This window comes from Triturus cristatus, chromosome 6 (genome assembly GCF_964204655.1).
Source record: "Triturus cristatus chromosome 6, aTriCri1.1, whole genome shotgun sequence".
Classification (NCBI taxonomy): Eukaryota; Metazoa; Chordata; class Amphibia; order Caudata; family Salamandridae; genus Triturus; species Triturus cristatus.
In genome coordinates, this window is record NC_140589.1 from 29,978,328 (window position 1) to 30,000,615 (window position 22,288).

General features: G+C 44.0%; 1 protein-coding gene across 1 annotated transcript in view; it reads right to left on the reverse strand.

Moving 5' to 3' along the window:
* LOC146813684 (solute carrier family 22 member 7-like) overlaps positions 1 to 22,288 on the reverse strand; it is a 212,904-nt gene that overhangs the window by 40,031 nt on the left and 150,585 nt on the right. Inside the window, exon 6 of the mRNA XM_085609486.1 lies at positions 12,125 to 12,248. Within this exon, the coding sequence (XP_085465612.1) occupies positions 12,125 to 12,248 (124 nt within the window). The remainder of the gene's footprint in view (positions 1 to 12,124; positions 12,249 to 22,288) is intronic.

The window sequence follows — 22,288 nt, forward strand, 5'->3', positions numbered from 1 at the left end:
ACATGACAGAAGTGAGTTATTCAATGATCGAAAAGAAGCTTTTGCTTGCTGGATGGGGGTGTAGCATTTTCAACATTTTGTGTCAAGATTGCCTATTCAAGAAGGAGATAACAAAGAAGAGGAAGAATGGATGGTGCCAGATGTAATAGACATGAAGGTCAAAGATATTTCTGAAAAAGAATGGAGGGATTGGGTAGCAAAAGATGTGGAAATACAGATGATCATAAAAATGTGACTAAGAAGTAGTCAAAATTAAAGGATTGTGTGAATGGTTTGACGCAGTATAAAATGGAATGGTCAGAATTATCATGTCAAGATGCAATTGTAAAAAAAAGAGAAAAGTTGTTTGTACCAACTAAGATTAAGAGAAAGATGGATGAGCAGCAGCTGCCTGAAGCTGAACTCAGGGAAGACAGAAGTCCTCATCCTCAGACCCTCCTCCTCTACATGGTACAACACCTGGTGGCCCACTGCCCTCTGCAGCCCTCCCACCCCCACAGACCATGCCAGAAACCTCAGCATCGTACTCAACTCATCCCTCTCCATGACCCGATAGGTCAATGCCATCACCTTCTGTCACTTCAACACCCTCTGCATCCTCAGAAATAACTTCAAATGGATCCCCCCTGAATCAAGGAAGACAGTCAGCCATGCACTCATAACCAGCAGACTGGAGCATGGAAACGCCCTCTATGCCCGGATCAACAAGTCAGCCGTTGAGTAGAGAGTAACATTCAAGTTACTCACCCATGCCTACAAATGCCTCCACAATACTGGACCCAAATATCTCAATGACAGAATCTCCTTCCACGTACCCAAGAGGAACCTCCGATCAGCCGACCTCGCCCTTGCCGAACCCATGCGCATCTGCAGAGCACGAACGGGTGGAAAAAACTTCTCCTATGTCACGGTCTGGAACGAGCTTCTGATAGACATCGGATGTGTCCCCACCCAGCACATCTTCAGGAAGACCCTCAAGACCTGGCTCTTCCACTGACCGGAGCTGCTCCCCTTCCCCCTAGCACCTTGAGACCCTCACAGGTGAGTAGTGCGCATAATACTCCCTGATTGATTGACTGATTGATTAAAAGTTTGTTGGCATTTCTAATGAGGGTCTTGGAGGAATGTCAGGATGAAGGAAAAAATGAGAGAGGATTTTTGGTGGCTGAGGGTAGACCGAGAGGTTGAAAGATCTGTAAGGAACTGTGTGAGTTGTGCTTGTAGTTATAAAATGCATGTGGTAAAAGAAGCACCTGCGGTGCCCATGTCTTTTCTGTACAAAACATGGCAAAAAGCTGCAATGGATATTTGTAGGTCATTTGAATTTGATGATTGTGGGAAGAAATTTGCCTTAGTGATGGTAGATTACTGCGCTAAGTGGCCCAAGGTGAGTTTGGTGAATGAAGTACAATCTCGTACAGTAATGTACTTTTGTGAAGAGGTATGGCGAAGAGAAGGTTACCCCGGGAAAATGTTGACAGATAATGGTCCCCAGTTTATATCAGATGAATTTGAAGTGTACTTGATGCCTTTTGGGGTTAGGCCTGTGAGTTTGGCAGTGGGACACCCACGTGAGAATGGCCTAGTTGAAAGGTTTATTCGGGTCTTTAGTGAAAATATACAATAGTTTTTTGCAAAATGGGTTCGCTTTGAAGGAAGAAATAAGGAAACTATTGTGGAGTTGTCATACTACTCCCCATTTCACTACCGTGGAAGTACCTTTGTGTTGTTAAAACGAAGGAAAAGGAGTACCAAAGCTGTACTAGGATGGATGTGAAGGACAGGAAGAAAAGTAATAAATGAGAAAGATTTGTAAGTGATTTAACATAAATTCAACCTCCAGAAAAATGTTAAGTACAAAATAAATAGCCAAATGCTTAGGTTAAAAGGTAAGAAAAGTCTGAAACACATAACAGGAAAGTCCCACTATGTTAGGTTTGGTAGGCAATGATACTCTTGAGATACCGTGAGGTGGCATCATAGAGCTGACATAAATAATCAACATAGCAGAAATAGTTTCACATACAACAGGCTACTTTAGGAACCACCTAAATAATTAATAACCAATGATCTCAGTTATATGCAAGGGACATTCCATTGCCTGCTTGAACAATAAGCCATTTAAAATTAAAATTAAAGACAATGCAGGCAGCATCATCCTTGATTATTGCAACAGAAAGAGAACATCTCTTGCAGACCTCCTCTGAGGCACATGGATGAAGCATAGATTTAGGGAAGAGGTGCGACTCAGCGGCCAGGGCACCTGACTCTGGACCACGGGGTTGCAGGTAAGCCCAGCACCATGTGACTCTGGGCAATAGCTCGCTTAATCTTCCTGACGTCACCCAACGCCTTGACACCCTTGAGTAATTATGCACTTTACAAATACTGGATTTCATTTCAAACAGTACAAATAATAAATCCATGAAATGAGCCTATTTCAACTATTTTATGAAAAGGTAAAACAGCGAGGAAAACATAAAGAAGGATGCACGTAGAAAATGTATTTGTGCAACTCTTTAAAGCCACATTTGTTCAGCTGTCAGTGCAAACAGACAGAGAACAAGAAAATGTAGTTTTGTGGATTAATTATGCCAACTTAAACACACATAAATAAACATTATTTTCTAAGAAATAACAACTCCCTTAGGCCATTCATTGCTAAAACATCTTATTGAATTTGTTTGCTTTGAAATGCACAGTCATCTCTTGTTTTTTATTCATAGTGCAGCAAGTCACCTTGCTGTGCTGAGTTACAGGGATAGGGCAGGAATGCAGCACATTTACCACAATATGGCACATTCCTGCCTGCTTCCAGCGCTGGTGCACAAAAGGCCGCCTAATGCCAATGCAGGCCCCCTTGCACCATGGCGCAAGGGTGCCTGCGTTGCATGAGGACTGTTTTTTTGCCATAAGGGGCACCTTCCTGCTATAAAAAAAATCCACCTGAGGCAGAATTATGCAGATTATGTTTTGCAGAAATGTCCCAGAATTGCAGCAAATTTAATAGGGAGCAGACTCCATGCTTGTATGCTTTCTCACCTTATACTTAGACTTCCTCTCTTTCTTATTGTGAGGACTTTGTGCTAGTTTGTTATTTGAGTTAGCCTCCATCAGTAGACAATCGGGAGCAGACTCCATGCTTGTATGCTTTCTCACCTTATACTTAGACTTTTCCTCTCTTTCTTATTGTGAGGACTTTGTGCTAGTTTGTTATTTGAGTTAGCCTCCATCAGTAGACAATCGGGAGCAGACTCCATGCTTGTATGCTTTCTCACCTTATACTTAGACTTTTCCTCTCTTTCTTATTGTGAGGACTTTGTGCTAGTTTGTTATTTGAGTTAGCCTCCATCAGTAGACAATCGGGAGCAGACTCCATGTTTGAATGCTTCCTCATGTTATACTTAGTCTTTTCCTCTCTTTCTTATTGTGCGGACTTTGTGCTAGTTTGTTATTTGAGTTAGTCTCCATCAGTAGAATGGCTGAAAAGCTCTAGACCAGTCTTCCTACTAAGCTATATTTTAGTTCTGGCTATTGGCTTGCTTCAAGATTAGCTTCATGTTAGCCCTTTCGTAGATTATGTCTTTGACTATTTTGATTTGAGCTATTTCATGATATGACTAACATTTGTTTTGCCTTCTATAATGATCTTAATGTTGAATAGGCCCATAAAGATTGACTTGGAATCTTGTTATGTTATGATTTTTATTTATTAGTACTAGGTATTAGTCTTAAAAAGATTTATTGGGTCTTATGAAAACTCAGACAGCCCCAATCCCACACATGAATCCTCTAATGATTTAAATGATAGTGTTGAGAGATTTTTGTTGAACAGCGGGGAATTGAAGGATAGATTTTTGAGGGAGCATGCTAATTAGAAATTAATATTTAATGCAATTAGTAAAACGTTTTGGTGGAGGAAAGCTATAGAATCCTGGAATTGTTTAGATTACTGTTGGAATATGTATAAATGTTGTTGCCAGGTGAATTTCTAAAGGGCTTTGCATGATGAGTTGTCTGACTTGGAGTGTGTTGTCTTGCAAGGCCGAATTTGAAATGAAATTATTTTTTTTGCAGAAAACATATAAACTGTGATTTCTCTTAAGCATGAATTGAAAATTCAAACCTATATTTTATTGCAACGCATTGTAATGTTGTGTCAACTTTGGAAGCTTTGTAAAATGTGCACATTGAGGCAGAGCTATTGTGATGTTTATGTGTTTTGTTTTATGTACATGTTTTAGGTTTCTGAATTCATTTGTAAAGGTTTTTGGATTTATGTTTAAAGTTGTCTGCTGCATGGGACATCACACCAGTTTATAAGTTGAAGTTTATAAGATCCTTAATAGTCTAGTTGTGAATGAAAAATAATCTTGAGCCGTGGTGTTTATTCTCTGCATGTGTATAGGCACGTCGACTCTATAAGTAGGTTGTCACTGGTTTAAAGACTATCTTGGTGTGATTGGTAGTGGTAGAAGTTAATATCTCTTTTCTGTGGTGAGTTTGATCTTGTAGTACCATAGGTAGACAAACCTTTATGTGTTTTGGTTTAATAATGCCAAGGCTAATACGTATTGTGAATTTTGTTTTATTTTCAAGTTGTATTATAGTTGGCTATGTTCGTACTGTGTGTATTGTGAAACTTGGTTGAGACAATGGATGTGCTCCTGGATAAGTCAAAGATTCTAGCTAACAGAGGAGAGACTCTGCCTCCAATTGGTACACCTGCCTATGAGATGCTGCTTAATCCCTGTTCACAAACATGTCAGTTACCCAAAGAATGGCATAATGCTACAAAGGGCAGAAAAAAGCTGCAGTTTCCTGCAAATGGTATGTTAAATGTGAACAAACTTGAGTATTTGAGGCATGCCATGTGTGAGACAAAACCACAACTATGACCTGCACAGATTGAGTCATTGACTGAACAGAATTATACAGCAATGAAAAGAAGCTGCAAAACATTCTTATGGTTCAGATCGGAAAAGCTGTCAACTGTTGGAGGACTGGCTGAAGACGGCTGAAATGCCAGAAACCCGTCCTAGGAAGCTTGTTTCCGGTCCAGGGAAGACATGGCTTGGCAGTTCGGGCTGGACTGTTCCCATGAGTCACAGGGTGAGACTGATTTGCATATGGCCATGTCTGAACGGGGGTGGCAGAGTGGGCTAAAGAACGGTGATGGATTAACCCCAGATCAGTTGACTGGGGGTGAGTGCTTCAATGTTCAACACTCCGTCCTTCATTTCCTTTGGTTTTAACTTGTCATTTAAACCATCTTGCTAAGCATGAAACTCCCCTTTTATTACCTTTCAGTCACCCCTATGGTAGGCCCTATGTAGTCCATAGGGCAGGGTACAGTGAAATTGAAAGGTTGTACATGTGCTTTTATGATTTACTAGTTCTGCATGTGAAAAACGTAAAAACACGTTTTGCACTACTGTGAGGCCAACCTGTCCCGTAGCATAACATTGGGGGATCCCTTATTACATTTAATAAGCTGTAATTCCTAATCAAGAGGAGTTAGAAATCTCATGTTTGTGATTGGTACCTATGATATTGTAATGATAAACGCTCTTCGATGACAAAGTCAGATTTTTCGTTACAATTTAAAAAATGCCACTTTTAAACAGTTGGCATTTTCCTGACCTTGGACCTTTCTACTTGCAGTCTGTCTTCAAGCACATTGCTGGGTGTAGTTGACAGTAAGACTTAGTGAATTCCTCCCAGACATTCACACAATAGAGGGAGTAGGGGTGCCTGAATGGGCCATCTGCTGGCAGGATGGGAGGGCAGAGCTGAGTATAGTCTCACTTACAACTTTATTGCTTGTGCTCTGCCCCCACGGAAAAGCGATGACAACCTTGTATTGTCACTGCAGCTGGCATGTAGCCCGGGCAGAGAAGTCAGGAAATTCCATGCATTTTAAAGAACCTTTCCAGAATCTTCTCCTACCTTCCAGAACAAGGACATCAGGGTATTGATATTAGGCCTGGGTGGAGTTCATGGAGTTTTACTCCACGGGACTCTGCAAAGTGAAAGAAAAAGTCTGCCATGCTACGTGTAGTTCCACCAATGGCAGAGTATGTGAAGTCGCTCTGCTTGCACTGATTTTAAGTGCCGGGAGTTTGTACTGCGCTTTAAAACCAGTACGAACAGCACTCCACATTACGCAGGAGGGTGCTGCTGCTTTCTGTCGCTCGAGTAGACATTCTACTTGAGCGGCAGGTTCCTCAGCGCATGCAGCAGATTTCGGAACGTGAGCGGTCATGACCTGCCACACCCACCCACACAGAACAATCTCACCAAGAGGAAGTCAAGTGCATGATTTTTCTCTTGTGAGTGCTCACCGTTTTACAGTTGGCGAGCCGCACAAGGCAAAAAACTCCACTAAGCATCACTTTGAAGTGGCGCTGAATGATTTGCCCACCCATATTAAAAATAGGATCTTCACCCACCTCTTCAGTTCAATACTGGACCCAGAGAAGGACTCTCAGACGACAGCGTGCTGCTGTGTCCTGATGTGCCTGGAAGGACTGCATTGCCGCCTGGATCCTGCCTTGAACACTCATAGGCAATCCCTGCTGTAGAGCCCTGCATCTACACCTGCAACCAGGACTACAAGACATGACTCCAAGAGCTAGTTTTTCTGCTCCCTGTTTAAAGCCACAGAGACATGACAGAGTCCCACCTGCACCTGGACCCAGCGTAAGTGAGTTCTGAACCCCCAAGAGGTGTCCTGATCCCTTGGTTCTGTTTCTCAAGGTGCCCACATGTCCAATTTTCAAAACTGACTCCAAAAAGTGCTCTGAAAACCAGGTGGAGACTGGGACCAATCTGCTCACATATTCGCCCAAGGTGCATTGCCGGTTGGATGGACTTTGCGGTTTCTCCGGCTACATTCTTCTCCACAGCAGCAACTTTGTTTCATTGCTCCTTTTTCAAAGAGGTATCCAACCTCATTGAACTCTCTTTGGACGGAGGCCTCTGCTTTTTCTGGCTGGCGTTTTTCTCATTCTATTTTGGTGACTAAGTCTGAATGCAGAACTTTTCACTGTAACATCAGCCTGCGGCCATCCGACAATGACTTTCCCTCCTCAGATCCCTTCTTAATCCTTGCTGAACTCTACTTCCTCAGACATTTTACTTCAGAAGTTTTTCTCAGTCCAAAGGTAAGCATTGACCGGGCCCAATCAACTTCTCATATCCGAACAGCTCTCATCACTTTCAACTTTGACATGGCCTCACATGACTAGATGTCTGTGGTTGGTGCTTTCATCTTTTAGGTGCTAGATTTCACTAAAGACTTTAAAGAATGATAACTCCGCTTCTACTGATGGGATTTTTGTTGTTTTGGTGTCAAATAATTTATTAGAATTTCCTCTATTCTTCTAAATTAGTTTGGTATTTTTCTTATATTGTAGTGTTGATTATTTGCTGTTTGTGTGCTGTGTAAATACTTTACATATTTCCTCTAAGTTATGCCTGACTGCTTTTTGTGCCAAGTTTCCCAGGTTTATGAACAGGTTAATTCAGTGACTTTTTGTAGTTCAACCTGCAAGGGATTGTGGCTGTTGCTTGACTAGGGCTCACACCCCAGTCAACCAGCAACACAATTTCTCACAATGATTACAACACGTTGTGTCCATTCTATAATATGTGTGCTCCTCAGCAGGCATAGGTTGGAGAGGAATGGTCAAGAGGACTGCTGAGATAGATGTTGTTACAACTAAGGGGCCAATTCCAATCCGGGTCGGAAAGCTCTCCGACCGAGCCGGATCCGGAGTGTTTTCTGACCGAGCCAGAGTCCTGCAGTCCGACCGAGCGAGTACGATGCGGCCGTATGCTGCTGGACTCGGTTCGGTCCCATAGAAGTCAATGGGAGCCGGTCGGTACGACGCGTACATGGGCTCCCATTGACTGAATTGGTATGTTTCGCACAAGGGTGCCCCTTTCAGTGGGTACGCGTCACTGCCATCAGCACCGTACATGCCTGTGTTAAGGGAGACCCTTGGGTCTCTCCATCTGTCCGAGTCGTAGGGCTGCGGGTGACAGGGGGTCCGACGCGGACCCCCAAAGGCAACTTCCCAGACGTTTTGCGGGCTGGACACTCTGGCTCGCACCGGCTGTCCGATGCATACATCGTACTGGTTTGGTCGTAAATCGCATCCATTGCACGCCACGGTTAGCTTATGGCTGAGCTGTACGGAGCTGTTCAGACCCGGAAACAACTCGGTCGGTGAATTTCACGTAGCTCGCATCGTACTTGCTCGCTCGTACAGCTGTACGAGTCGGACAGAAAACACGTGTACGGCATGTAGTTTTTCTGGCCGGATCGTGTTCGGTGCCCTTCCGACCCGGATCGGAATCGGCCCCTAAATGTACAATTTTCAGTTATTCTGTGCCTGTTGAGTTGGTGTCGATATGGACTAATAAAAAAAGCAATGGATCTGGCCTATTTGAATATAGGACTATTATGCAGTCTATTTTACCGGGTGCACGGCCACTGTTTAGAAGTTTATTAGTATTTGTATCTGTACTATCATTAGTATTAGTATAAGTATTAGTAATAATATTTGTAAGCATTATGATTAGCATTAATATTAGTGTTAATATTAGTATTAACATTAGTATTAGTTTTAGTATGAATATTAGTGTTAGTATTAGTATTACCATTTTTGTTAGTGTTATCGTTAGTGTTAGTATTTGTTTAAGTTTTAGTAATAGTATTAGTATTAATGGTAGTATTAGTATTAGTATTAGTTTTACATTTGCATTAGTATTGATATTGGTATTGTCATTAGTATTAGTATTAATATTAGTATTAGTATTAGCATTAGTATTAATATTGGAATTAGTGAAGGCCAGCAGGTATGTATTTATTTTACTGTAAAAGACCCAGGAGAGACACAGGTCACCCTGTCATAAATTGCAGGAACTTAGAATGTTGTTAACGTGTTTGCAGACTTCAGGAGAGTGTGCTGGGGGAGCAGTCCTGAATTTGTGTACTTTAGTTGTACTTGAAGGCACAGATATTTTTCCGGGTTCTGTGAACGCCCGGGAGTATGGGATGTTTTAGTGATTTGGAAGCAACAATGTGTTTGCCTCCCCTGAACTGGAAATGATGCTGGACAGATGCTCATAATGAGTTCCAGATGTTGGCTACTTGTACTGACAAAGTGGTGCCTTCCATAGATTTCTTACTGTGAGGTTTGATACTGATCCATGGTGCAAGTCCTAATTTGTTTCAATTGCTTGAATTTAGTATGTAGATATACTGGTATTTTTCTGCATGAGGGTCTGTGGATGATAAAAGTACCGTCTATATTTCTCATCCAGCTCCAGTTAGCCAATGAGGGCCTGCAGAACTGGCAACATGCATTCTTAGGGGTGAACGTAGGAAGGAGCCTTTCAGCAACATTTTGGATGCATTGTATTTTGTGTATGATGAAACAGGGGTCACCAAGGTATATGCTGCTGGCATAGCAGAGTTTGGAGATTACACGGTTGTAGCTTCTTATTAGTATCCAGAGTATGGATGTGACAGTCTTTTCATGCTTTCGAAAGTGTTACCTTGTTGACATGTGACATCGAAGATAGGTCTAAATCCCTGGATACCCTTAGATTTCTGATTTCTCTTGATATTGTTGGAGCAGGATCGAAACAAAATGTGTATCATCGGCATATTTGTAACAGATGAGGATGAATGGTCTAATCAGGACTGGTTGAGGGTAAGGCAGATGTTGAATAGAAGAGGATATATGAAGGACCACTGAGGGGTGTCACAATATTGGGTAAGGAGGGCTGATGTGAAAAGTGGCAGATACACCAAGATTTGTCTATCTTTTGTGAGGCAATCCATTATAGAGCATTTTCACATATTTTGATATGATGCAGTCTATGTACTAGAATGTGGTCGTGGACAGAGGCAGATGCCACTGATAATTCCAGATGAGAAAGGGTTGTCACTCCATTCTTGTGGACAGTGAGGTTTAGGTTATCCTGGTCTGAAACCAAATTACTGGTTTGATATCAAGTCAGTTTCCTTAGTAAACCTGAAAAGTTGAGTAAAAAAGGATGTTTTTAATACCTTACGAAGAAATGGCCGGTAGTTTGTTGGATAGGATGGGTTGAGTTTCTTCTACTTGAGAATTGACCTAATGTAGTAGGTTTTCATCTTGGCTGGAAATGATCACTGTTAAATTAACTTGTTGAGCCTGCTTCTAGCTGCGTCCCCTGTGCAGGCTGTGTGAAGTATATCTTTAAATATTTTGTGGTGTGCTGGATTTGAAGATGATCCCGATGGTTTGCTTGCACTTACGATTTTGTGGAATTCTTTTTCCGAGAGGGGGTTATAAGTATTGAAAGTTGGAACACTGGTGTTTTCCCACTTTGTGATTGTTTGTCATGTGTTGGGTGGAGCATTACTTATTGCCTCCCTTAGGTTGTTTTTATTATTTTTGAATGATGAGATCAGTTCCATGGATATTTTGTTGCAGAAGGCTTGTAATAATTGATTTTCTACATAGAATTTGGTTAACATGTTGTGGAGTTCTTTAGATGGGCAGTCTGCATCAATTATGCATGTTGGGTAGTGTTGTCTTTTTTGGTTCTGATGGTTAATATTTCAGTTCTGCTTTACTGGCACAGTATGATTTCATCTTATTTATCCGTTGATTTCCTCCACTTGCTTTGTAGTACGATGAGTTTGATTTTAATTCTTTTGATGTTGTCATTAATTCTTTTGGTCTTCTTCTTGTGGTGACTCCTGAATATGGTTATCCAACGCAGCATTTGTTTGTCCAATGCAGTGGAGATCTCGTATGTGGAATGTGACTATCTGTTGAGGCCTCACGTTGAGTGGTGATCTTTCAGGATGAAAACTGAGTGCTAGGAGATAGATCTTTCCATTGTATGTAGTTATTTGTGATTGTTGTTCTTTTTGATTTGTTGTTACTAATAGGCATGATGATCCTAATGGTAATGGTATTGTGACCGCTGCAAATTGCTGGGAAGTTGTTAGTCATGGTAGCATGTCCCGGAAGGGGCAAATATAATGCCCCTCTGTCCGGTGCAGTGGGTTAGGGCAGAAACAAATTGTTGGAATTTGAAGGCCTTCAGGTTGGATGTGATGAATGTATTTGGAAAGTGTGCCAGAAAGGTTGCTTAATATGCCAGCGTGCTTCTCACTATGTCAGGGATTCTGCATAGAGAGACAGAAAGACTGCTCAATATACCACAGTGCTGTTAATTAGACAAATGTGCCAGGAGTGCTTGCCAATGTGCCAGGCTACTGTCAGTGTCACTGGGGTGGTGGTTCCCTTTACTAACCTAACACAGTAACCTACGCGGTCCCAGCTGACTGATTAGAGCAGACGGAGCCTTCTGCTTGCTACTGCCTGTATGTGCTGATAAGAATAAGGAGAACAAGGCATTGGCTCAGACTGGTGAGTCTGTACCGAAATACTAGATGCTAAAATGTTCTGCTGAACATAATACAATGTTTAATCAGTATCTAATGGCTCCTATTGGAGGCTCCAGGATGCTTTCTATCAGTTGAAAAGCCATGACTTTGGTTGCACCATCATTATAGAAGCAGCCTACATTTGTGACTTCCACAGGGATTGCTCCATCTCCTGCAAAGAGCAAGTAATGCAGCAGTTTTCATTTTGTGTCACTCAAAAAAACACAAGAATGTTCAAGGCCTCTTATGGCTATCAATTAAGAAGGTAACTGATCTCTAATTTCTCTGTACTTTGCAACAGGCCAATGTTTTCTTAAGTTGAATTCCTTCTGGCCACATTTGGTACCTCTAATACTTTTTTCCAGTTCCCAACCTCGTCAAGGCTAGTGTATGCTTTTGATCCTTTCCTGTTCTCGGTATAGGGTTCTGGTATACATTCTTAAATGTGTCTGTGCAATCTACAGTCAAGTTCTCATGTAACTCTCAGATATGAAGCCCAATGACATATTTGAAGAGATGTGGCTCAATACAAATCCATTTCATCCTCATCACAATAGTCACTAGAAGTGGTTTAAGCAGGAGACACCAGCAAGTACAACATAGTACCCTGACAGAAGATTACTGCTACATGTGATTCTCACAGCTTTTTATTATACATCCCCTCACCTCAGTGCTGATCCTGGAGGACAGGTGTGAGTGACCATTCACTGAAGAGCAGCGAACCAAGAGGGTGTGAGCTTCCTTCACCTTGCCTTTGGTCAATAGCCATCTGGCAGACTCTGGGAGCCACCTGTATGAAAAGTGAAGAGGAAGGCAAAAGTAAAGCATTTAAAAAACTACTTTAGCAACTTCAGAGAATGCAAAATGTAGATGAAGGCTAAACAAAAAGAGACACCCAGTGATACGTTTGAATTTAGAAGAATACAATGACAGAATAACAAGTAGTTCAGAAACTCAGGAGAGGAGGAATGGTTGTGAAGTAAGCAAATGATCATGACAAGACAATTGTGGCCTTGACTGGTAGAGGGCAGTGATCAGCTGAACCAATTCTAAGATGACAAGTAGTTATGAGGCACAATTAAAAACTGGGTCAGACAGAACTGAAGCTGCAGTTTGTTTCATGTAGATGAGGTATAGGCAGAGATTTATGCAAGGAGACGAGAACAGGAGACAATTACAAAGACAGCAGCACAGTGACAAATGACAGTATAGATTTGGAGGAGAATCAAGATGCATTTGTATGGCTCTGTCTAGAGCACTAGTTCTTCAAAGGATGATGGGATAAGAAGCAGAATGGACCGCTAAGCTTTTAAAGTTGCCGGGTGTCAAAGGTTGTGCTCCCTTTGCCTACTAATGCCAGTACAGTGTCATTCTAGGGCGAGATGCAACTATAATCCCATTTGATATGGCTCCATTTGGTTCTAGGAGTGAGACCTGAATCATTGTTTGTTACTATTAGGTGAACATTTTCCCATCAGCTCTTTCAGCCTCCTGATTAGCTCAACAGATCACATGAACACTAGACTTTGGGTTTTTAGTGCCTTGTAACTTGATAAAGTAAGTTTAGTGTCAATCTGCAACATGAACAACCCCAATTCCATCTGAAGGGAGCTTTCCACTGATGATTTTGACTCCAGGGACCATTGTCATATTTTGTGACAAGGATCGGGTGATCATGTCATCAGACAAGATAGCTTGACTGCATCATCAGATGATCAAAATAAAAACATAATTAAGGGCATGATAGACACATGACCACATTGACACTATCAGGGCCAGCTTTTGGCATAGCCAAACTAGGACCAGGCCCTGGATGTCAATTGATGGGACTGAAAAGTCCCCTGCATGGTGACGATGAGCACCCCTACCCTGAATGTCCCAGCTGCATCGCCAGCAGGATCCCTGCAACTGATTTTTGGTCATATGCAAAAATTGATCACGCGTGTGCCCCTTGAACTAGGCTTGTCTAATGATAATGCGGTATGTTTAGACCTCGAGGGACGCACCAAGCACTACCCTTGGGAAGGCAGAGGGATCTGCCCTTACCTGCATTTAAGTCACATGAGCAAGGTGGAAGCTGCAAGCCCCTTTTGTGTTCAATGGATTGAGTAATGTGAACAGCCCTTTACCAGTGTCAATGGAGTGGGGCCTACTGGAAGTTCCATGACTGTCTTCTTAAATCACCCTTGGCCTGCATGGATTGCATATATTGCCAGAGAGCGCATGATGCTTGCATGCGCCTGCTGGCTCCCATGTGTGTTTCTGCGTAAGGCACATACCATGGAGGCCCGTGGGTTCCATATTTGAAGCCCAGGGCTCGGAGAGGCTAGAAAGGTGAAAAATTAATTGCACAGACAGATGTGTATCACTGACATTCCTGAGGCTGGGGTTGGACACAGAGTAAAGGGAGAGGAAAAGATTATCCTCTGTGAACATGAAAGGGCTCTTAGATTCCAGGGAGAGTACTGGTCAGTGGGGTCTGGGCGCATTGTTAGGTAGATGGTGAGACAGATAGGTTTGACACTGGATCACTGACATAACATCGACTCTCATAAAATCGACCTACAAGATTATCGACACACAAATATGGATAACATAAATATCGATATACTATACTTATTTAAAAAAAGACACAAATATTGACACAAAAATATTGTCAAACATTAACATCGATATCACTAATATTGATCAAAGAAATATCGTTATAATTAATATCGCAATCATTGAATAAACATACAAAGTGTCACAATTATCGATAACAAAAATATAGACCACACAATTATCGCCAAAAACAAAATATCGACACCTTAAAAATATTTTTAAGAACAGAGTGTATATTAAAAAAATATATAAACTATATCACAAACACACACAACATATTAATTAAATAGAATACAAGTTTAATAAAGTATATTTAAAAAAATTAATTTAACATAACTAAATCCACCAAATTAATCACTCCTTACAAACAAAATATATAAAATTAATAATTAATATTACAAATTAAATACAAAGTAAATTACAAATTATATACTATTATACTTTTAAATAAAGTAAGAATTAAAAAAAGGTTAACTAAACATTATGTAGCGTTTCCCATATAAGGAAACAACAGCAAAATGAATTGACAATATTAGTAACAATCAATGAAAAACACCTACAACTTAAATACCCATATAAGATTGAAAGGACAATTAAACAAACTCTATATAAACTAAAGAAAATGTTACATTATTTTATTCTACAACAACAAAACCAATAATAAGGGGAATCACTGGCGGATTGCTTCTACAACATTGAACTTCCTCATTGAATACACTGATTTCAACTTCACTAAGTAAGTAAAATATCAATTCAATGTTACAACTGTATAAAATAATAGTAAAGAACTTTACAATAATTAAATAACTAATGTATTATTTTCTAAAATTAGCTATCCTCCACAGAAGCTCCAAAAGACAATCAACTGGCTACAAAAATCATCAAAAAAACAGCTTGCAAAAAAGTGAGTATAAATCACAATTAAACTAATATAACAACTAAAAATCCCAACCCAAAGCACCCACTAACCACACCATCCCCAAAATATAGAAAATGCTGTTAAACAAATGTATTAAAATTATTATTTTCTTCAGCAGGAAATAAAAAGAAACACTAAAGCTGAGCACCATCAGAAAAGCCTCAGCGTCTAAAAAAGAACAACATATTCAAGCATGTAAGTACAATTTTGTATATGGAAATTTGTATTACAATAAAAACATTTATAATACATTAAGGGGCCGATTCCGATCCTGTATTTTTTTCTTTCCGTACGGCTCGTATCCATAATTATTTCCATATGAATCGTACAAGTCCCGTCCGACCCGTGAAGTACGATTCGTATGGGAAAAATACATACGGATCGGCCCGATCTGTACAAATCAGATCGGGAAAAGTTGTACGAGACGGACCCGGACACTTTTCTGTACGAATCGTAAAAATACAGTCCGACCGTACAAGTACGATCCGGACCGGCTTTCTGATTTACGAATCGTACGGAAAACTAAGCAAACTCGTATCCCGGAAAAAGTTGTTCCCGGGGTGCGAGTCGTACAGGGGTACTAGTCGTACAGGACCCCACCCATGCATATGTACGCACCTTACAACAACATCGCGTATGTATGCACCGTACATACGCAATGTTGGGGTACGCACCGTACATACACAACGCATGGGGGTGTATGCCTGTACGACTCGTACCCCTGTACAACTCGCACCCCTGGGAACAAAAACGAAACGAGTCGTACTGAACCACGGACACTGTAAAACAGCACAAGGAGGGTCTATTTGACTCGCACAACACCACAAAACACGTCTACAGTGCACAAAACACGGAAATGACTGACCTGGCCACATCCAAACAGGCAAACAGAGTGGCAAACTCACAACCACCCCTTATAACACACCGACCAAAAATTCAAACTGAGGCCCACCCACAAATGGACCAATAAATAGGGCCCACACACACAAACCATGAGCCTTTGCAACAGACTCACTGCAGCTAGAGAGCACACACCAACAACTGCACCCATCCACCTTAACATATACATCTTCACACAACCTCCTTCACACATACCCCCCTTCACATTCCGACCCACACCTTCACATTCAGACCCACACACCCACAACCATCTACACCCTCACCCCACACCATGCCCACAGACAAGAATCCAAAGTTCACAAGGGAGGAGCTGGAGATCCTTGTCAATGAAGTCATCAGAGTCGGGCCACAGCTGTTTGGAACATTGGTCAGACAGACCAGCATAGGCGAAAAATCCCGCCTGTGGCAGATGATCGTCGATAGGGTGAATGCTGTTGCACCCATCAGAAGGACCAGGACTGAATGCCAAGCCAGGTGGTACGATCTGCGAAGGTCAGTCAAGCGAAAAATGAATGACGACTACGCCCAGAGCAACATCACTGGAGGTGGTGGGCCCTGCAGGCCAGTACATTTCCATCCCTGGGAGGAGAAGGTGATGGCCCTGCTTCCGCCAGTGGGAGTACATGGACTTCAAGGACTTCCAGAGCCTGGTGAGTACACAAACAACTTATGTAACATGGGGGTAATGGCATCCACACCCCAACTACACAAAATGCACGCAACTACCCCCAAGCCCTCACCGGCCAGAACCACAGTCAAAAACAACACTAATGCCACTAACATGTGTATGCCCCATTGAGAAAGCAAGGCCATGCTATGTCCCATGCTACACGAAGCACTAACCCAAGAATGGGTGTCTGGTATGCTGGGAGGGTGGGTGTCACAAAACGCATTGTTGAACTCCAAATCAGACACAATTGCCCTCATCCCATATGGCCCAGGTACATACCCATGCACCATGCGCAATGCACAGGGACTGGGAAAGTACTGACAAGATAGCTGACACTTGGCCCTGGTGTAGGCAGCACAAGGCCCTCCTGTGAACAGTGCAAACAAAAACACCAAGACAACAAGGTCAGATATCTAGGACAGGAACTCACACTCACTGTCATGGCAGCATGCTCCATGGGGGGACAGCTAAATCACCTGGGAGCCCCAGTGCCAAACCACACTACACCCACCAGCAGGCCCTGTCACACACACCCCTTACACAAGCAGACACCCCCGGGACAGGCAATGGATTTACCCACTGTCACAATGGACATGTAACACAACAAGACCAATACATAGCCGAAGAAGTATTCAAGCCAAAAATCTACATGTCAAAGACTCAGGAGAACATATCAATCTGTCCCCCGCAACATACCCATCCACAAGTGAACATTGAGGAGAATGCTAGGCACATACCACTACCTGGAGGAACAGTGCCAACTTGAATGTGTATGAAAAATGGATGTTGCATGAAACAGCATTAACAGTGTCTGTCTCTCACACACAGAACAACGTGATGAATCTCCCCCAACAATGGGGGTGAGGAATCACAGTCCCAGGCTCGGGAGGAACCTGATCCCACCGGCAGCGACACTCAGCGGATGACCCCTACCGACCTGGACCCTCTGGTGTCCAAGCCTCTGCAGCACCTGGTTCAGGAACATCTAGGCCAACCACCACACCCATTCCTGCCACATCCCAGGAGACACAGAGGAGCCGTGCCCGCAGTGAACAACTAAGCCAGTCTGACCAGGAGGGACAAGGTGCGCCGGGCACCCAGGAGGAGGCAAACAACACCACCACTGCCATCCCTCAGTGGTCCCTTAGAGCCGATGTGCCCACAACGGCAGCCCAGGCTCTTGTGGGCAGGGGTGGTGGGAGTGTAGGCAGGCGTAGGCGAGAACCTGACCAGCCAGCTGAAGGGACCGGTATGTCACACATACACAACATCATGGACGCATACCTGCGTGACACCAGGGAGTTCAGCCAGGTAGTGGGGACCCTCACAGCGATAAAGGGGACCATCACAGAGATGAAAAACCAGCAGGCCGAGCAACACGCCAGTCAACAAGAACACCAAGGACGGATGGAGGCAAGACTGGTTGAGCTCCTGGCGGTGCAAAGGGACATAATCCATTCACTCCGTCGGATCGCCGACAACATGGGCAACTTGTCTGCCTCTGTGTACCAAGGCTGTCGTGTATGTACATGACCTTGCAGTGGTAGAAAGTTGCAAGGGATTTGATCTGCCTTGCAAGGGTGGGGTGTCTTTTGGATGGAGAGCTGCTGTCAGTTCACTCACAATGCTGATGAGCTCCTTGATGTCGTGTGTTTTGGTACCTCGGCCCTATCTGAAGGATCTCCACTTGTCCTTGCTGATGATATGGTGATGGCTGAGTGTGGCGTTTTCCAGGGCTGTAAGGTAACTGATGGTTCTTTGTGTTGCAAGGTTTGCACAAGAGTCCGGCTAGATCTGTATGAGTCCAGTAGGTCTGCCTTGTCCCAGGTGGCTTAACTGTTGTTGTGCTTCACAGGAAAGTCCGTCACTGTGGCAAGATTCTTGGATCAGTTGCTGATCCAGTGTGTGAGGTTGCAGGGTGTGGCGGTGGTGTTGGTTCGAGTGTCCCACACAGCTTGTCTGTGGTGACTTACATCAAGAATCTTTGGGGGATCAGTAGCGGGGTGTGGGGCAGTGTGTTGATTGTCGGAGACGTGGATGCAAATGTTGATGGACCTATGATGGATGGTGGTGTGGTTCTCCTCCAGCAAGAAGTTACTGGCCCCCAGCCACATGTAGCCTGTGGAGGTGAGGGCGTGCGTGCAGATGTACGTGTTGATGACTTAGCAGAATTGTGGATGTAGGCCTGGAGATCTGTAGATGAGTGTTACTCTGAGGGTTGCCAGGGGCTTGGTGCGAAACCGGATTTGTGACTCTGAGGGTGTACTTGTGAATAAATTGCAATTCATCCTCCGGGATTGTTGGTGCCGTCCCTGCGGGTGATCTTGTATCTGTCTGAGATGGCAATGAAGAAGTTGTGTGCTGAGGATGCTTTGATCCAGGTTACTGTCATGAAGGTGATGTGTGGGGCTGTTGTGTTGAGGAGGTAACAGAGTCCAATGGCGTGCTGGTGGATGGAGCGGATGTGGAGTAGGAGGCACATGACCTGGTTGTTCTGACAGGGTCTGGTAGGCGGGGCAGCGCTGTGTAGGCAGTTGGAGTTGCACACTCAGCATGCGAAGGTGTCGTGTGGGCGCTTAGGGGTTGCCTGATAGCAGGCGGTTGATTGTCTGGTGGACAGTGCTTGGAGGGTGGCTGCAGCATGAGCCTGTTGTGTGACGTGGGTCATGCAAGGACCAGAGGGTCGTGCACTGTGCACGTTGCAGGCGCAGACGGTCCTGCCTTTGGCACGGCGTTGGCGCAACAGTGGCACAGACAAGCTGCTGGCTGCATTAAGAATGGGTGGAGGGGAGAAGGGAGGAGCATTTTGGAGGCGTGTGGGTTGCAGAATCAGGGCACTCGGTGGGGCGGTGCCGCAGGTGAGGCAGCAGCAGGGGGAAGGGGTGAGAAACTAGGCAAAAAGTAGCACACAAAGACAAGGTGGTCAAAAAGGCACAGTGCAACAGGTGTATGTAAAGGAAGGAGTGTCAGGTTACTCATGGGTCACTCAAATGTATGAACAATCACCAAAAATGATGGCCACAGGATCAGGCAACAAAATGCAGAGCTGCGCACAGGAGACACACCGTCAGCAGGCGTTGACGTCCCGTTGAGGGGAGCAACCTGCACAAATACATACACAACCAGGTACTTCATGCACAATAGAGATTATTAGCCATGAAGAACTGCACGCATGTTGCCGAAGTACACATACACTCATATGCTCAATCTTTGACAATTACGCCATAGATGACGCATGCAAACTGGCAAGAGATCTGCAGTGACAGAGATGAGGCACTTTGGATTGTGGTGAACACCTTTATTACACAAACTCACACAAAGGGAAATGCATCCATATGAACAGACTCGCTGGTAAGTTGACATAACATGTGGGACATACGCTGGACCCCCTTCACAACACGAATTTTGTAAATCCCAATGAACTGGCACACAAGTTAAGGGGATGAGCCAAACACATCCTGCTGCACACGGAGAGGCTGCAATTCCCCATAGAGCCTGGTGTTGTGATGTCCCACACTATGTCCACCCGTAGCAACCGCAATGTTTCAGAGGCAAGGTTTACACACATTGATGCCTTCATCAGACTCCACACTCCACTTCAGATGACTGTCAAGAAGGGTGACTATCATGTCATGGGAGTGATGCTACATGTTATGTGCTCCATGGTGAGAAGACATGTATGCATGGTACCACAACATGCACAGAAGCAGTCCCCACACATTCCCAACCCGTACCACCACCAAAAATCCTTGCTGCAATCCTTACCCAAACTGACATTTCCACATGTCCGTGCATGGAACGCTGATTCAGCACACGTTGCAATCTTCATGAGGAATAGCAGGAGGACAAAGATGACACGAGCAGACAACAGGCACAAAAACCTGGGAATGACAGACACACAAGAAGTCACCTAAAACAATTCTCGCCGCACACATGGTCAGTTACGAACCAAGAACAATGTTGGACACATGCAAATTTCAAAGAAAGTCTCTTTGCATTCAGTCAGCTGGACACACACATTGCAACACATGCCACTCAATGCTACAAGCTTGCACACTCATACCCAGTGACTCACCATTATGAGAAGAAGTTGCATATAAGCTGACTCCGGATATCCTCCTCCTCCTCCTCCTCCTCATCACTTGCCTCGTGACCAAGCCCTTGATCCTCCATGGGTGGATGTTCCTGCTCATCCGGATCCAGGATGAGTGGCACTGCGTTCTCAACTGCCATGTTGTGCAGCATGCAGCACACGATGAATATTTTGCATACCTTCTCCGGTGCATATGGGAGGGACCCGCCTGTCTTGTCAAGGCACCGGAATCGTCTCTTCAGGAGGCCAAACGTCCTCTCAATCACTCGCCTGGTCTGACCGTGTGCATTGTTGTACTGATGATCTGCAGCTGTTCTTGGGCTGCGGAGAGGTGTCAGTAGCCATGGCATGTTGGGATATCCAGAGTCCCCTACATGGAAACATCATGTAAATAAGTGGGTCTGGAGATGCCGTAAGAGCCAAAGATACCGCAACACACATGACAAACAGAGTATACCCACCAACAAGACAGGCTTGTTCATTGTTCAGCCACAGCATCATTTGCGGCACCCTGCTATGCCTCATGATGTAGGCATTGTGTGCTGATCCTGGAAAACATGCACAGACATGGGAAATCAGCATGTTAGCAAGACACACCACAAGGGCATTTATTGAGTGGTAATGTTTTCGGTTGCGATAGGCTTGCTCCTGTGCCTGTGGTGGTACCAAAGCCACATGTGTCCCATCAATGGACCCAATGACATGGGGCATCCTTCCCAGGGCATAGAAATCACCCGTGACATCTGTCAACTCCTCAGGAGTAGGAAATTTGATGAATCCATCAAGGTGCTCCAACATGGCTGCCAAAACATCACGCAGGACACGGCTGAACATTGTCTGTGACATCCCACCAACATCAGCTATGGTCAATTGAAACATACCTGTGGCAAAAAAATGTAGGGCTGCCATCACTTTCATCTTGGGGGTCAGCGCAGTAGGATACCTGTGTCGCGGTTGGAGGTGTGGTGCCAGCTTGTTAGTCAAGTCCTCAATCAACTGTCGAGTGAATCTGTAACGTCGGATGCAGGCACGTTCACTCATGGCAGCCAAGTCTGGCATTGGTCTTGGGACAGACGGTGCCCTGCAGGACATTGTTTGGAATAATGAAGATTGGGAGTCTGCCAACATCAATGTCAATGAACATAGCACATGCTAAACTGCTACTAAACATCAGGTAACTATGGAGTCTGGTGTGTGCAATACATCCAGTACACATATACCAGCTTGCTGGCACTCCTACGAAAAGCCAGATACACCTGTTGATTGTCAAGTCTACATGACATGCCCTGAAATGAGCTGGAGGCCAGTCTGAGTGAACAGTCAGAGATATCACCGGAGTGACACACATCCACATAGCTGCATTGGAAGGATGTCATCTCATCCAGACAGCTGACTGCAAGGCACACGCACAGGTCACATGGAATGTCAAATGTACATATCAAACACATTGCGATGAAGGGGTACATGTGACAACAAAAAAACACAGCCATTGAGACGACGCAGACATATATGCCTGGGAAAATATGATGTCCGATTAACTTAAAATGGCTTGTAGGGTCAGATGGGTTGGACCAAGTGAGAAATCACTGGAGGGGAATTGTATAGTTTTAACTTTTAAGTCCCCAGGGCTGGTGAGAACGATAATCG